This window comes from Podarcis filfolensis, assembly GCF_964270895.1.
Source record: "Podarcis filfolensis genome assembly, chromosome: 16".
Lineage (NCBI taxonomy): Eukaryota > Metazoa > Chordata > Lepidosauria > Squamata > Lacertidae > Podarcis > Podarcis filfolensis.
The window spans coordinates 18,869,285-18,885,121 of NC_139620.1; the positions used below are offsets into that span (position 1 = coordinate 18,869,285).

Here is a 15,837-nt window from a genome sequence, read left to right on the forward strand (position 1 = left end):
CCAAACTGGTTAATTTCCATGTAAATCACAACAAAATCTAAAAGGAAGATAGGAAAAAACCAACAGCCACAACCCTCCTCCAACAACACCCACCCCAACAATATCCCGGCTCAGTCAACCTCTAATGCACCATTACTGCCTCAATGATATGTTGAACACCATACACAAAACCAGTGTGTAGGGACCCCAAAATGGCTTTCTTGAGTGCCTGATTGAATGTGGCTTCCTTCATATCATTTTGTGGTGCAGCAGTTAGGATGTCAGACTAGGACTCCCTAGGTGATCTTGGGTCAGTGACTGCCTCTCAGCCTAACATGCCTCACAGGGTTGTGTATGGGGGGGGGATTTGCAGGAGCAGGGAGGAGAGACACCTGCACCACCCGGAGCTCAGTCATTAAGCCTTCAGCCAGTTGTCATGTGACTTTTCTTCTCCTGGATCTGCATAAGGGTGACGGCAAAACCCCACAAAATTTCTAGTGATAAGGGCCTCAGTGATGCCCTTTTGCGTTTTGAAGCGTCCGATTCTTAATTTACTCTGGCAATTGTATCTGCCTAGTTGTTTTTACAAATATTTGGTTTTTTTTCCTGCTCACTGATGACAAAAGCAACACGTTTTCTCCGGGTGTCTCCACAACTGTTCATTGCATTTATGTGCCATCTTTTCCTCCAAGAAGTCCCAAGTGGCTCCCCTCCTCACTTCTATCTGTGTATATATGTGTCCCAGGGCGGGTTACAGCAATTAAAACACAATAATAAAAGAGTCACCGACCGTCCAGGCGCGCCTCGCCTTTCAGTGGTTGGTGCGCCCAGGGCGCAAAGAAGAAAGGCGCAGCGGCGGCGGCGTGGGGGCAATCGAGGACCAAAAGGGCGAACCCTCCCACGCGCTTGGATAGGAATGTCTCCCCCGCGCGCCCCTCCCCCTCCCCACAGAACGGTGTTGTCACGTGACTGGTGACGGCCGTCGGAACTGGAAGAGGAAACCTCCACCTTGTCGCCGGGATCGGCCGCTTCCGATGCGGTCCGGATGGAGGCGCCTCCAGGGGAGCCTGGACAGCAGCGGCTGCTGCGGGAGCCACCGCCGGCGGAGAGAGAAGCGGCGGAGGGTGAGCGGGCTCGGCGGGCGATCGCACGCGTGTTATGCCGCCTTTGTGAAATCCCCAACCCCCGGGGGGGGGTTGGCTTTGGTGGGTGGGTGGGGGTAGGAAAGGGAGAGAGAGAAAGTGAGAGGAAAAAGCAGCCGCGGTTCCCTCCTCGCCCCGTCCAACATTTCGCCGCCGAGAAATGGGGACCTGGTGGCATCTCCGTTCTCACGCCCAGGTGTATTACCCGGGAGTCAGTCCTGTTCATTTAACTCAGTGGGGCTTACTTCTGAGTAGGCATGTCCAGATTCGCGCTGTACAAAAAGCACCCAATGAGCGCGTCTCAAGAGGAGCCGTCCAAAGTCAGATCAGCTGGGCAGCGTTCAGACCTGCGCAACTGACGCAAACTGGTATAGTGTAATGGAGCGCCGGACTTGGGACCTGGGAGGCCAGGGTTCAAATCCCCATAGATCCAGGAAGCGCCCTGGGTGATCTTGAGCTTGCCACCCGTTTCTCAGCTTGACCCACCTCACAGGGCTGCTGGGAGGATGGGATGGCGAGGGGAGAACTCTGAACACCACCTTGAGCAACTGGGAGGAAAGGGAGGATATAAAGGTAATTAAAGTGAATTGTTTATTGAGTCAAACGCTTCAGCTGCGAAAGGTGCATGTTGAACTTCTGAAAGGACAGTTGCTCCATAGGAACCTGCCTGAGTGAGACCAGTGCCCCCATCAAGCTCAGTGCTGTCTACACTGACTGGCAGCACCTCAGCCTCTCTAGGATTTGGGAGGTCTTGAAATGGACAGCGAACAGCCAACATTTATGATTATTAATAGCAGAATTTATAAACTGCTCTTCACTGTATGTTTTCAATCCCAAAGCAGGTAACAAAGGTATAAAAATAAACAGAGGAAAAGCACTCAGTGTGGTGTAGTGGTTAGACTAGGACCTGGAAGAAGTGGGTTCAAATCCCCTCTCAGCTTAATCTACTTCACAGGGTTGCTGTGAGGATTAAATGAGGAGGGGGAGAACCATGTGTAACCACTTTTTTGGATCCTTGAAGAAAAAGTTGAGATAGCCCAACAAAGGAAGAATGGATACAAAAACTTGTGGAATATGCAGAAATGGCAAAATGTACTGGAAGAATAAGAAATCAAGATAACAAACTTTTTATAAAAGAATGGAAATTTACAGATAAATTGCAAACAGATGAAAACATTAGCAGCTTCATAAGAGTATATATCTAAAGTAGATAATTAAATGAGCAAATTAAATAAATTTGGATATGCTGAAAGAGGGGGAAGGAAGTCAGAATTTGCAATGTTAATTTGATTGTAAAACTAATGAAATGTATAAACTTGAAAAGTATAAATAAAAACTTAAAAAAAGAAAAAAGTTGAGACAGAAATGCGATAAATATGCAAAAATCACATAAACACGTCCAATAAATGACATAATAATTCTGTCATCAGGGAAGCAAAAATTAATATTTCCAATTTAGCCAAATCCCTAGGTTAAAAACAAGCAGGGCATTCAAACAGATGAAGCAACCAGTGATTTTAATGACAGTTCTCACCCCTTGTTTCACATTTATTTATTTATTTATTTATTTATTTTGGCAGCCCACTTCCTCTCTGTCTCTCACACAAAGAGGGCCCCACTCTGTGCCAACTTACTTTGTGGCCCCCGAGTAACTCAGCATCTTTCTCCCCTCCCTCTCCATTCCACCCAGCTCTCACCCTGGGGTGGTGGTATGAGTTGTTGCCTACAAGCATCCGCAGCAAGGACCCTCCACCCCTTTCCCACAGCAGCAACAGAGCAAACCCCCCCCCCACACACAAAAAAAGAGTGGGAGGGATGGCAATAATCCGCAGGTGGCGTTTCTCTCCCCTTCCCAGTCCTGAGGCCTTAGGAACTGCCAGCTAGAGACGTTCAGATGGATTTGCTGCCCCCCCATCTCTCTCCTCCTTACCACCCAGCACACACACACACAGCATTCAGGGTCCAGCAGGTAATGATGGAAGCTCTCTCTCCCCCTCCCCTTCTGTCTTATGCCTTAGGAGAGCCCATCCTCTTGGCCGAGCTGAAGCCAGGGCAGCCTCAGCAATACGACTGGAAATCCAGCTGCGAGACCTGGAGCGTGGCCTTTTCCCCGGACGGCACATGGTTTGCCTGGTCTCAGGGCCACTGTATTGTCAAGCTGCTCCCATGGCCTTTGGAGGGAACCCAGCAGTGAGTAGCCACCTTGACGGGGGTGGGGTGGGGTGTCTGGAGCTACTTTTGGCTCTCCAGCTGTTGTTTCTTTGCTAGGTGAAGCCCCTATCTACATTATACATTTAAAGCAGCGTTGTTTCACTTTAAACAATCATGCCCCTCCCCATGTCCCCCAGATCCTGGAAGTATAGTCTGTTAAGGTTGCCTATTCATGTCAAGGCCCAGTTTCAGGTGCTTAAAGCCATAAACGACTCGTCACTAAGAAAGGCAGAGAGAGACTTTAGGTTGTTCCACCCCACCCCCCGAAGCTCATGGGGCTGGCAACCCCGGGAGAGGGCCTTCTCTGTGGCAGCCCCTAAGTTGTGAAACTCCTTCCTCACAGAGGTGCGTCTCACACCCTTCATTATATAGTCTTTGGTGAATGCTGGAGGCAAGCCTCTTTGTACTGGCTTCTTTTATTTTTAGGACCCACTTGATTTCTGTGGGTGTCGGTTGTTTTTTAAACTGTTCTTAATATTGTGCTTTAATTGTTCTAACCTGCCCTGGGACCTTTGGGTGGGTTATGTTATTGAGAGTTGTTAGGAGATGATAACGAAATAACGTTAGTGGCATTTAAAGAAACTCTGTAACAGAATAAGAAATATTGCAAAAAAGCAAAATATAAGAGGGGGGTAAGCATAAAGGTAATATTAAAATTTGGAAATGTGCATTTAAAAAATTAGAATTTGAATGATTGGCAGAGAAGCTGAAGGAAGTCAAAAAATTGAAAAATTTATTGTAAACTGTTAATGTGGCACGAATGTATGGAAAAATCAATAAAATAAATAAATAAATATATATATATATATATATATATATATATATATATAAAGAGAGTTGTTAGGAGACCCTATTCTCCTCACACAGCTACAGTTCCCACAGGGGTGGAATTGGTAATATGGTGCCCTGAGCGAGGACAAAATTTGGCAACACCGCCCTCCCCCCAATTTTTATATTATTTTCACAATAATTCCTTTTAGTACAGTTGCTCTTTTATGGATCTTCTCAGTAGGTACCTATATAAATATAGGTGTTATTATTATTATTATTATTATTATTTAGTGCCCCCCTCAGTTTGGTGCCCTGGGCAATTTCCATGCACCGCCCTAAATCTGGCACTGTTCCCAGAATTCCCTGGGAGGAGGGATCACCCATTAAACCACTTTGGAAACTGTAGCTCTGGGAGGTGAATGCGGGTCTCCTAAGAACTCTCATCCCCTCTTAATGGACTACACTTCCCAGGATTCTTTGGGGGAAGCCGTGACTGTTTAAAGTGCAGCTCTAACTGCAATGTGCAGACGGACCCTATGCTGGACTTGTAAGCTCCTTGGGAACAGAGACCAATACTGCCTTAGGTGACCTGCCTGCCTGCACCCCACAGGAACTGCAAAGCTTCGGAGTGCACGAAAGCCGAGGCCAGGGGCCGTGGCAGGGCCAAGGAGAAGACGCTGGAGTGTGGGCAGATCGTCTGGGGCTTGGCCTTCAGCTCCTGGCTGCCTTCCCGTTCGAGGAAACACATCCTGTGGGCACCGAGTCCTGCGTGTTTGGTCCTCGCCACTGGCCTGAATGACGGGCAGATCAAAGTCTGGGAGGTGCAGACAGGTAACCTGGCTCTGTTCTTCTCTGCTGGAAAAAATGAAGGTGGTCTTTGCATCGAGGGGGTTGTACTAGATGACACTTGGTGTCCCTTCCAAGTGTGCAATTGTAGGAGTCTACGATCACTCCCCTTTAGCCCACAATGTCTGCAGAAGCTGCCACCCATTCTTACCAGGGTGAGATCTGAATGTGAACGTGAGGGAGTGAAGGAAATTGGTCCATGTGTGTCTCTTCCCCTGGCACAGGCTCCTCTCCTCTCCCCGGTGTTATTTAACATACCTGAAAGCGCTGGGAATGGTCATTAGGAGTTTTGGAGCAAGGTGTACACCAGTACGCTGATGACGGACAGCTCTCTTTCTCCGTAACTTCTGAAGCAGGAAAAGCTGAATCAGCTCTGGATAAATCGTGTGTTGTAAACCGCTTTGATAAATAAACGAGAGCATCAGGGGTGGTGGAACCTATGTCCCTCCTTGTATTTCTAGACTCCAGTTCCCATCAGTCCCTGCTAGCTTGGCCAAGGGTGGGGATGATGGGAGTTGTATTCCAGCAGCATCTGGAGAGCTGCAGGTTCCCCGCCCCTGAATTACATCCTCTTTAGGCCCATCAAGAGCAATTGACCCATCTTCTTTAGAACAATGGGACACGGGTGGTGCTGTGGGTTAAACCACAGAGCCTAGGGCTTGCCGATCAGAAGGTTGGCGGTTCGAATCCCCGCAACGGGGTGAGCTCCCGTTATTCGGTCCCAGCTCCTGCCAACCTAGCAGTTTGAAAGCACGTCGAAGTGCAAGTAGATAAATAGGTACCACTCCGGCGGGAAGGTAAACGGCATTTCCGTGCCCCAATAAAGCGAGATGAGCACCGCAACCCCAGAGTCGGTCACGACTGGACCTAACAGTCAGGGGTCCCTTTACCTTATCTTTAGAACAATAGGGTTCTGGTTCTGGGGTGGTGGTAATCACGCCTTGCCGTCTACTGCTGCTTCCAGGGCGTTTGCTGTTCAACCTCTCGGGACATCAGGACGTGGTGAGAGACTTGAGCTTTGCGCCTGGTGACAGCCGTTCAATCCTCATCTCTGCCTCGCGTGACAAAACCCTGCGCGTCTGGGACCTGGGTCAAAACGGTAAGAGTGAGCGATGTGGTCTTTTGTCTGGGTCTGGGAAATGGGCATACAGCGTAAAGCGCATTTAAACCACATTGGTTTGCCCCGAAGAATCCTGGGAACTGTCATTCGCCCTTCTCAGCCCCCTTAAACTACAATTCCCACAATTCTTTGGGCAGGGCAGCGGAATGTGCTTTCATTGTATGCTGTGTACGCAGCCTAGGGCAGTTTGGCAGGAGACTTAGTGGCATGGCAGTTGAGCATATAGATCACATTTTCAGAGGTGCCTTCTGGGTTATTATTATTATTTTTTTTGTAAGCTAAACGCCTTTGCAGTTTCCTGCTTCTCTTCAGGCTGGCTCAGAAAAATTGGGAAAAGCAGATTACGCTAGGAGTGCCAAACGTGGCCCTCGAGGCCCCTCTGTCTGGCCCCTGGAACTCTTCCTAGGCCATGCCCCCAGAGACCACTCTGGATCATATCTGTTTTTTCTACGTTGGCTTGTGGGAGTCAATGTGATTTGTCTTCTGCATATAGATGCAATAGGTGACCCTTCAATCTCTGTGATTTATGACTTTAACGTTTCTAATGCTTTTCTCAATTTTCCCAGGGAAACAATTGAAGGTGCTGTCTGGACACATGCGGTGGGTCTACTGCTGCTGCACCTCCCCTGATGGTCGGATGCTGTGCTCTGCAGCTGGAGAGAAATCGGTGGGTCTTGCCTGAGTGGTGGTGAAGACAGTGGGTGGCCCCTCTGACCCCATAGCAGCAGCAGTCAACCTCTACCTGGGGTGTGTTCTTACCAGGCCATTTTTAAAAGAAACAGGCTTTTCAACAAATTCCCCATCAGATGCCCCGTACTAAGCAAACAACAGCAAAATATCTAAGTTCAAGGTCAGGGGTGAGGGTCCTTTTCCGGCCTGAGGACCGCATTCCCTTCTAGACCACATTCTTGGGGCCACACTGGGCAGTAGGTAAAGGCTGTTTTATCCCGGCAGGCCTTTGAGAACAGTCTGGTTTGTTTGTTTTTAAAGTGATTTTAGTTGTGCTATGCTGTTTTTATTATCTGTATTTTAATAGATTTGGTTTTTTAAATAAGTGTTTAAAATTTGATTAGGGTTTAAGTTCCTTTTCACCAAGTGTGTTTTTAGATTTTTGTCGTCTCCATGTGATGTTTTAATGTGTCGAAGCCGCTTGCAAGTCCCATTCTGAAGGAAAAGGCAGGAACGCTCTCCCCAGAGAGGCTCGCCTGGCGCCTTCGTTACATATATATTTAGGAGCTATCCCTAGCTAACAGGACCATTGTTCAGGGATGATAGGAGTTGTAGTCCCAAAACATCTGGAGGGCCGAGTTTGCCTATGCCTGGTCTAATCTTATGGTCCTGTTATTCATATATTTATCCATTACCTATTATATTCCGTATAAACTCGTTCCAAATAGCATTATGCTTATCTACAGAAAGTCTGCATCTATAAGTGATCAGTTCCTATGTCACTAATAGTGTCATGTTGTCAACCCAATGATTTAGGGGAATTGTATCTTTGTTCTTCCAGTTCATCAGTATCAGTCTCTTAGTCACCATTAGGGCATGTAGAACCTATTTTTGCTATCCCGTCGTCCCTTTCCATACAGGAGGTATAAAGTTCAGAAGAATATGCACCTCTGAAAATCTTAAACTCCTCCGTAACATATTTTTAATATGTAACACTTTCTTCCCAAACAGAGGCCCTCAAAGTGTTTCACCCTGCTTGGGCTATGCCACTCATCTCTGACAATGCCTCTTGCTTGTGTGGATGGAGGACTGTTTGTGTGTGTGCTCTTTGCCCTGCCTGCTCCTGGCATGTGACCCCCAGAAGGTTGCAACAGCAGGGAATGTGGCCCTCTTGATACCCAGCTCTGTGGTTGCGTCCTGACTTTTGCCTCCCTTGCAGGCCCTGCTATGGAGTATGGATTCCTACAGCCTCCTCAGGAAACTGGAGGGGCACCAGGGCTGCGTCGTGTCCTGCGCCTTCTCCCCAGACTCTGCGCTTCTTGCGACTGCCTCATACGACACCTATGTGATCCTCTGGGATCCTTGCACAGGGGAGCAGCTGAAATCCCTCTGGTAAGGGACTCAGCTATCGGAAGGGGTGCAGGCCTCTGTTTTGAGAAGAAAACACTGCTCTGCTCCAGGGGAATGCCGGTTTTGACTGACTGAAGGGTAATGCTGAGGCTGATGTTTGGTGTGCAAGGAGAAGTGAAGTGGTCTGGGGTTGTGGTGGGTGTGTCAAAACACCCTCGACTGTTTCTGCAACAGTCCTTGTGCCCTGCATCCTTGAACTGCCCAGCCAGAATGAAAGAGGAGCTTTTTAGCCACTGAGAAGAAATCTTAGGATCTTGGGAATTGTAGACTTGCAAAGGACCACAAGGGTCTTCTAGTCCAGCCCCCTGCAATGCAAGAACCTTTTGCCTTGGGCAATTCATTGTATTTGAAAGCTTAAGTGTGCGCAAAATGAGCCTTCCCAGCAGCGCTAACTGGCGATAACACAACCATCTTGGTATTGCTGAGTAAACCGTAGCAGCACAGGAAACCATGGTTTCTATTCAGACTTGAATAGACCTTTTTGATAAACTGCAGTTCAGCCGCTTCATGCTGGATCTTCCCTTCTAAGTTTCTTTCTTCTAGGATAGCCACCTTCAAAGATGGGTAATAGAATTCACCCTTTAGGTTGAAAGTATCTCTCCTGACTTCTGGAGGGAAACAGACCAACCTTTCCTTTCTTCTGCAGCCACGTTCCGCTGCAGCCGGCCCTGGACCATGGCGCCGACTTCCATGCCAGCTCCCTGCGATCGGCCTGCTTCTCACCTGAAGGCCTCTACCTGGCAACGGTGGCAGATGACAGGTGAGTTTCTATTGCCTTCCTGTTCATGGTGCGCTCTTCATGCAAAATGATGGCCATTGGTGATGGCCAGGTACTTTTGCCTGGCATGGGGGGCCTTCAAGTCAGGACCAAGATGCTTAGGTTAGGGTTGAGAGAAGGGAGAGGCACTATACCTTGTTAAAATGTGTCTTGGTGGTAGTGCACATAGTGTTTGAAATTATCCAGGCGCATTTTGCACCTGGCTATTGGCCATTTGTAACCAAGTGAAGACACCTGGGCTCCAGGATGGCTTCTGACATCACCATCTGGAGGTGCATGCCTGGGGATCATCGGATTTTGCCTGTTTTCACACACTAATACCCCACCCTGTAGAATTCTATCCGTTATATTTTACCTGCACAATCAGGATGAATTTCAGGAACCAAAATGCTTTTTCTGTGCAGCCTGAGCAGGAGCATTGAACAACCTGTTGACTGCTCACAGTTGTGAAGAACATTCTTACGTTATGAATGGTCCATTTTACCATTAAAAAAGAGAGAGGTAGGAATAGGCCGATAGATATGTGGACTGTCCCTGGATCAAGTGACTTTGCTTTTTTCAGTTCCCAAAGTTCTTAACTTAGCTCAAGGTTGTCATCTGAACTAGCCAGATGTTTAACTGAGAATCCATCACCACCAGTCCATCCTTTGAAAAATAAGACTTTTGAACCGTCTTGCCCCAAAATGGCAACTAGACATTCAGTTTTGGTGACTCTAACCTTGGTTTAAGGAGCTGTTTGGCGCCTAGCTTATATACCTGAGTTTCTAACGCTGAGTGGAAATGGCTTGCGTGGAGGATAAAGTGGTCAGTGGCCACAGTGCTAGAATGGCTACAGCCCACAGGGGCCAACTTTTACCTTCCATTGTTGAAGGCAGTGCATTCCTCTGAATAACAGTTGCTGGAAACTGCAAGTGGGGAGAGATGCAGCACTTGGGTCCTGCTTGGGGGCTTCCCACGGGCATCTGGCTGGCCGCTGTGAGAGGAGGATGCTTGCTTGGGCTTGCTTGGCCTTTGGCCTGCTCCAAACAGCCAGGATTTTCTGACGCTCTCAACAGCTAGCAAGTTGCCTCTGGGAAGTCCACAAGGATGCCATGAAAGCCATAGTCTGCCCTGTTGCCTGCCCCCAGTTATCTGTCGTTCCCCACCCCTGACGCAGATAACAATAACAATAACAATAATTTATTATTTATACCCCGCCCATCTGGCTGGGTTTCCCTAGCCACTCTGGGCAGCTCCCAACCGAATATTAAAAACATGAAACAGCATTAAACATTAAAAACTTCCTTAAACAGGGCTGCCTTCAGATGTCTTCTAAAAGTAAGATAGTCACTTATTTCCTTGACATCTGATGGGAGGGCGTTCCACAGGGTGGGCGCCACTACTGAAAAGGCCCTCTGCCTGGTTCCCTGTAACCTCACTTCTCGCAATGCGGGAACCGCCAGAAGGCCCTTGGAGCTAGACCTCAGTGTCTGGGCTGAATGGTGGGGGTGGAGACGCTACTTCAGGAATACAGAGCTGAGGCTGTTTAGGGCTTTAAAGGTCAGCACCAACACTTTGAATTGTGCTCAGAAACGTACTGGGAGCCAATGTAGGCCTTTCAGGACCTGTGTTATATGGTCTTGGTGGCCACTCTGTCACCAGTCTAGCTGCCGCATTCTGGATTAGTTGCAGTTTCCGTGTCACCTTCAAAGGTAACCCCACGTAGAGCTCATTGCAGTAGTCCAAGCGGGAGATTATTAGAGCATGCACCACTCTGGTGAGACAGTCTACGGGCAGGTAGGGTCTCAGCCGGCATACCAGATGGAGCTGGTAGACAGCTGCCCTGGATGCAGAATTGACCTGTGCCTCCATGGACAGCTGTGAGTCCAAAATGACTCCCAGGCTGTGCACCTGATCCTTCAGGGGCACAGTTACCCCATTCAGGACCTGGGAGTCCTCCACACCAGCCCGCCCCCTGTCCCCCAAGAGTAGTACTTCTGTCTTGTCAGGATCCAGCCTCAATCTGTTAGCTGCCATCTATCCTCCAGCCGACTCCAGACACTCACACAGGACCTTCACTGCCCTCACTGGTTCTGATAAGAGACGTAGAGCTGGGTATCATCCGCATATTGATGAACACCCAGTCCAACCCCCCTGATGATATCTCCCAGCGGCTTCATGTAGGTGTTAAAAAGCATGGGGGAGAAGACAGAACCCTGAGGCACCCCACAAGTGAGAGCCCATGGGTCTGAACGCTCATCCCCCAACACCACTTTCTGGACATGGCCCAGGAGGAAGGAGCGGAACCACTGTGTAACAGTGCCCCCAGCTCCTCTAGACGGCCCAGAAGGATGTCATGGCTGATGGTATCAAAGGCCAGCCTTATCCAGCGGGCCTCTTCTGATGTTCTTTGGACTAGTTTTCCAGATAAGGGTACCTCTCTCTTCTCTTCTAGGCTCCTGAGGATCTGGGCCTTGGAGCTGGGGAGCCCAGTTGCCTTTGCCCCAGTGAAGAATGGCCTCTGCTGCACCTATTTCCCCCATGGGGGGATTATTGCTACAGGGTAAGTTCTTTGGCAGGAAGCCAAAGGGCAGCTTCCTTTTTCCAAATCATAGAATTATAGAGTTGGAAGGGACCTTGAGGGTCATGTAGGCCGACCCCCTGCAATGCGGAAATACACAGGTGTGGGGATCAAACCCCATGGTATTGGCATTAATCAGCACCACACTCTAGCCAATTGAGCTAACTTCCAACTGGGGCATGGGTCCAAGAAACTGGCATGGACTGACCTGGGAAGATGGAGCTTCCATTTTGAAAAAAGTCATGCTTCTATCTCTCATGGTTAGAGCAAAGTGAGTGGCAGTTGCCTGTTAAAGCACATTTTCGAGGAGGGCCATAGCTCAGTAGTATAGCATCTGCCTATCTTTGTCCCAGGTTAAATCCCCGGCTTCTCCAGACAGGACTGGAAATGTCCGCTGCTTGAAACTCTGCAGAGTTGCTGCCAGTCAGTGTTGGCAGTACTGAGTGAGATGGGCCAATGGTCTGACTCAGTAGAAGGCACCTTCCTGTGTTCCAGACTTCTCGAGTCACCTCTGCACTATTGCACCACTTCAACAGCCATTATGTCCCTAAAAGAATCCTGGGTACTGTAGTTCGCCCCCACAGGACTCCCACTCCCAGAACAAACTACAGTTCCCAGGATGCATTGAGAGGGAGCCATGTGTTCCAAATGTGTGGCGTAGATGTGACTTGGCCCTCACGCTTGGAGAGTGAAGGGCAGGATGGCCTTTGCCCAGTGGCAGAACATCACCTTTGCATGTAGGATGACTTAGGTTCAATCCCTGGCATTTCCAGGCACCGCTAGGAGAGAACCTTCCCTGAAACTTCAGAAAGCAGCTGCCAGCTAGTGTAAACCAGTGGTCTCCAAATTGGCACTGTACCTCCTGGGGATAGTTGGGGTTGCCTAGTGGGGGTGCTAAGAGGCAAGGGGTGGCGGCAGGGGGATGTAAGTGGCTGGCAGACTTTGAAGAGCTGGTGTCACTGGATCAAGATAATCTGTTTTGTTGAATTAATTAAACGAAATCATTTTAATTGGATTTTTAACAAACGTGCAATTCATTGTGAATGACTTGAATATTCTTGTGTCAGTGGGTCTCGCAAACTGCTATTCCGAATAATACTTTTTATAGGGTAGGGGGCTGCACTGGGGATGAGTTTATGCAGCCGAGGAGAAGGTGGCGGCCCCCCAAATTTTGAGAACCCACAGATGCTGATGTTACTGAGCTAGATGGATGCAAATTCCCCCATATATAGCAACTTCTCACATTCCAAAAACAAACAGCGGAAGACTGGCTTTTGGTAGCCATGGGAAAGGGGGCTTTCCCCAGATCCTACCCAGCGTTTTGTTAATGTTTCCTAGCTCTACAGATCGATCTACATTGCACAGTGTTAGCTTGTTGATGTTTGCCACCCTGGGCTCCTTTGGGAGGAAGGGCAGGTTAGACAATGAATTGATTGATTATGAAAAATGGGTGATCGTGATAATATGCATCCTTAGCAGCAACCTGCTATCACCTGGCCTGATGTTTGCACCACCTCTTTGCTCAGTGAACAGTCTCTGCAACCTCCTTTCACCTCCCCAATCCCTTCTTCTCGTCGTAGAACAAGAGATGGCCACGCTCAGTTTTGGACGGTTCCCCAGGCCCTCTCCTCCCTCAAGCACTTATGCCGCAAGGTCCTCCGCAGCTGCTTCACGACGTACCAGGTGCTGAAGCTACCCATCCCAAAGAAGATGAAGGACTTCCTCACCTACAGGACTTTGTAAGGCTGTGATGTGGCTTGACGGAGCAGTGCCTGCGGTCCGCTGGACGGAGGGGGCGGCTGGCCTCACTGATCGCTCATGCGATAAGCTTTGGTGTTTTGCAGTGCAGGGATGCCCAAACGGTCTGGTTTCCCCCTGCTCCTTTTGTGTGGGTTTACGTGGTTAAAGTGACTTTTTATATCTGGACAAGCACAGATGGGCTATAGGAAGAATCTCTTTGTGTGTCAGCCCTATAGAGATTTGACTGCTGCAGTCCTGTAGGATGTACATGTCCCTGGGACTTTCGTATTTAAATGCAGCTATTCCCTTTTGGACACCAGGAGCCGAAACCTTACACGGGACCCACCAGGGAAGAACTGTTGCCTGCAGGTGTTAAGTGACTTAGTCTGCAAATCATGGAATTGTAAGGGACCACAGGGGGTCATCTAGTTCAACCCCCTGCAATGCAGGGATCTTTTGCCCAACATGGTGCTTGAACCCATGACCCTTAAGACTAAGAGTCTCATGCGCTACTGACTAAGGAATCTCAGGCCTGGATCTGGCTGCTGTTCTTTGGATCTGCACCACAGCCTTCAACATTAATGGTGAAGCCAGGAGGCAGGGGGTCTTGCTATACCCTGGAGGGAGAAGATTAACCTTTTTGTCCTGTTATGGACAAAAAGTGATGCTTTGAACGTCTCTTGGTTTAGGATGGGGAGGAACAGGTTTGGAAGAATGTCCTCAACGCAGGTGCTATGGCTGTAGAGGACTACAGTGGTACCTCGGGTTACAAACGCTTCAGGTACAAATGCTTCAGGTTACAGACTCCGCTAACCTGGAAGTAGTACCTCGGGTTAAGAACTTTGCTTCAGGATGAGAACAGAAATCGCTCAGTGGCGGCAGTGGGAGGCCCCATTAGCTAAAGTGGTACCTCAGGTTAAGAACAGTTTCAGGTTAAGAATGGACCTCCGGAATGAATTAAGTTCTTAACCAGAGGTACCACTGTATTTCAAAGCTAATGGTTCATTTTGGAGCACATTCCGGCCCCCCCTAAAGAATTGAGGTTGAGATGTGGCAGGAGGTTCCCTCATGTTAGTTTCAACAGAATCATGCAGGAAGTTGAAGTAATAATTTGAGTGAATTCAGTGTGTGGAAGAGGGAGAAATAGCAGAGGGGTGAGGAACATCTGACTCAGCAGCTGCTGTTGACTTCAGGTCTTGTGAGCTCCAGTCAGCATGGATAATGGTCAAAGTTTATGGGAGGTCAAGGCTTAGGGCACAGACTTTGCATGCAGAAATCCCAGGTTCAACCTATCCAGTTGAAGAGATTTTGCATAAATAGGGTCAGGTGAAACTGTGGCCCTCCGGAGGCGGCCTGGCCTACAACTCCCATCATTCCCTGGCTGTTCTGTGAGAAGACCCTGAACTACAGAAGAAATTATTTCAACCCGTGTTTGGAAGAAGGGATAGGATTCAAATCTCTGCTCAGTCATGGAATGTATTTGAACCATGGAGGCGGTGATGGCCAGCAATTCAGATGGCTTCTAAAGATTAGACAAATTCACAAAGGCTTATCAATGGCTTCTAGCCATAATGGCCTCCACAAGCATCTGCTTAGGCATTGTGAGAACAGGATGCTGGACGAGAAGGGCCAATGGCCTGATCCAGCCATCTCTGTGTTCTCAAGCTTACTGGCTGACCCTGCTCTAATGACCCATCTATCAGCCCAGGGTACCTCACAAGGCAGCTGTGAGGATAAAAGGGAGAGGCAGAACTGTTTATACTAGCTTGAGCTCCTTGGAGGAACGGTGGGACATAGGGCTGATGGAGAGATGGAGCTTCTGAGGGCCACAGGTTTATTGTCTCTGCTATACAATTTGTGCCAGCTGCTCCTAGCCCTGGATAAAATTATTTTGAAAGGGCAAGAGGCCCAACAGGGTGGCAGGTCCCCCTAAAGATGCAGTGGTGTTAAAAGCTTCAGTTTGAGACGCTATAATGGTGCAAGACGTTTTAAGGCATTGGTATGGGTTTTCTCCTCTTCTAGCCTCTTTATGTATGTGATGTGTTAGGCAGAGTGCTTGTCAAAGAGATCAGAGTTCTGGACACTGGTTGGAAGTATGTGGCTGGCTTAGGAGCTGAAGACGAAAGCAGATCTCAATTAATCTGGAAGCCTCGTTCCTTATGCAGCCACCTTCCAAGGCTAGTCTCATAAAAATGTCTCTCCCCACTCCTGTACACTACATAAATGTTGGACTGAAAGAGTTAATTTATCAAGATTTCTAGTGAACATATTGTCGTGGGGAGAATAAATGAAGCCAATTGGTTTCCACGCCTAACTACAGTACAGAAAGTGTGGCTAGAGGCTGATGACCAGTCTAGAAATCAGGTCCTATAAGGAAGTGGTTGGAAGAGTGGAGCATGTTTAGCACAGAGATGACATTGTTAAATATCTGGAGGGCTGACATGGTGGAGCGGATCCTGCTCCCGGAACACACAAGAAGCCAGTGGGTGGCAAGGTGACTTTGGCTCCCAGCACCTGGACTGCATCTCTCCTGCTGCTCAAGCCTCTCTGCAGCTTCTATTGATGTATGTTAAAGCATGCCTGCTATTTGCAATTCACACAACTAGCAGCA

At 48.6% G+C, this 15,837-nt stretch overlaps 1 protein-coding gene across 2 annotated transcripts in view; it reads left to right on the plus strand.

Moving 5' to 3' along the window:
- Positions 1-751: 751 nt before the first annotated feature.
- The window catches only part of WSB2 (WD repeat and SOCS box containing 2), a 349,668-nt gene continuing 334,582 nt past the window's right edge, over positions 752-15,837 (plus strand). The window contains exons 1-9 of one of the 2 annotated variants that reach the window (XM_083590370.1): positions 752-1,103; positions 3,140-3,311; positions 4,714-4,934; positions 5,914-6,048; positions 6,636-6,736; positions 7,958-8,130; positions 8,795-8,908; positions 11,361-11,468; positions 13,067-15,545. In XM_083590370.1, the coding sequence (XP_083446496.1) occupies positions 1,025-1,103; positions 3,140-3,311; positions 4,714-4,934; positions 5,914-6,048; positions 6,636-6,736; positions 7,958-8,130; positions 8,795-8,908; positions 11,361-11,468; positions 13,067-13,229 (1,266 nt within the window). In that variant the 5' untranslated portion in view covers positions 752-1,024 and the 3' untranslated portion in view covers positions 13,230-15,545. Of the gene's footprint in view, positions 1,104-3,139; positions 3,312-4,713; positions 4,935-5,913; positions 6,049-6,635; positions 6,737-7,957; positions 8,131-8,794; positions 8,909-11,360; positions 11,469-13,066; positions 15,546-15,837 lie in introns of those variants that run through there. The other variant, XM_083590371.1, reaches the window with a different exon arrangement.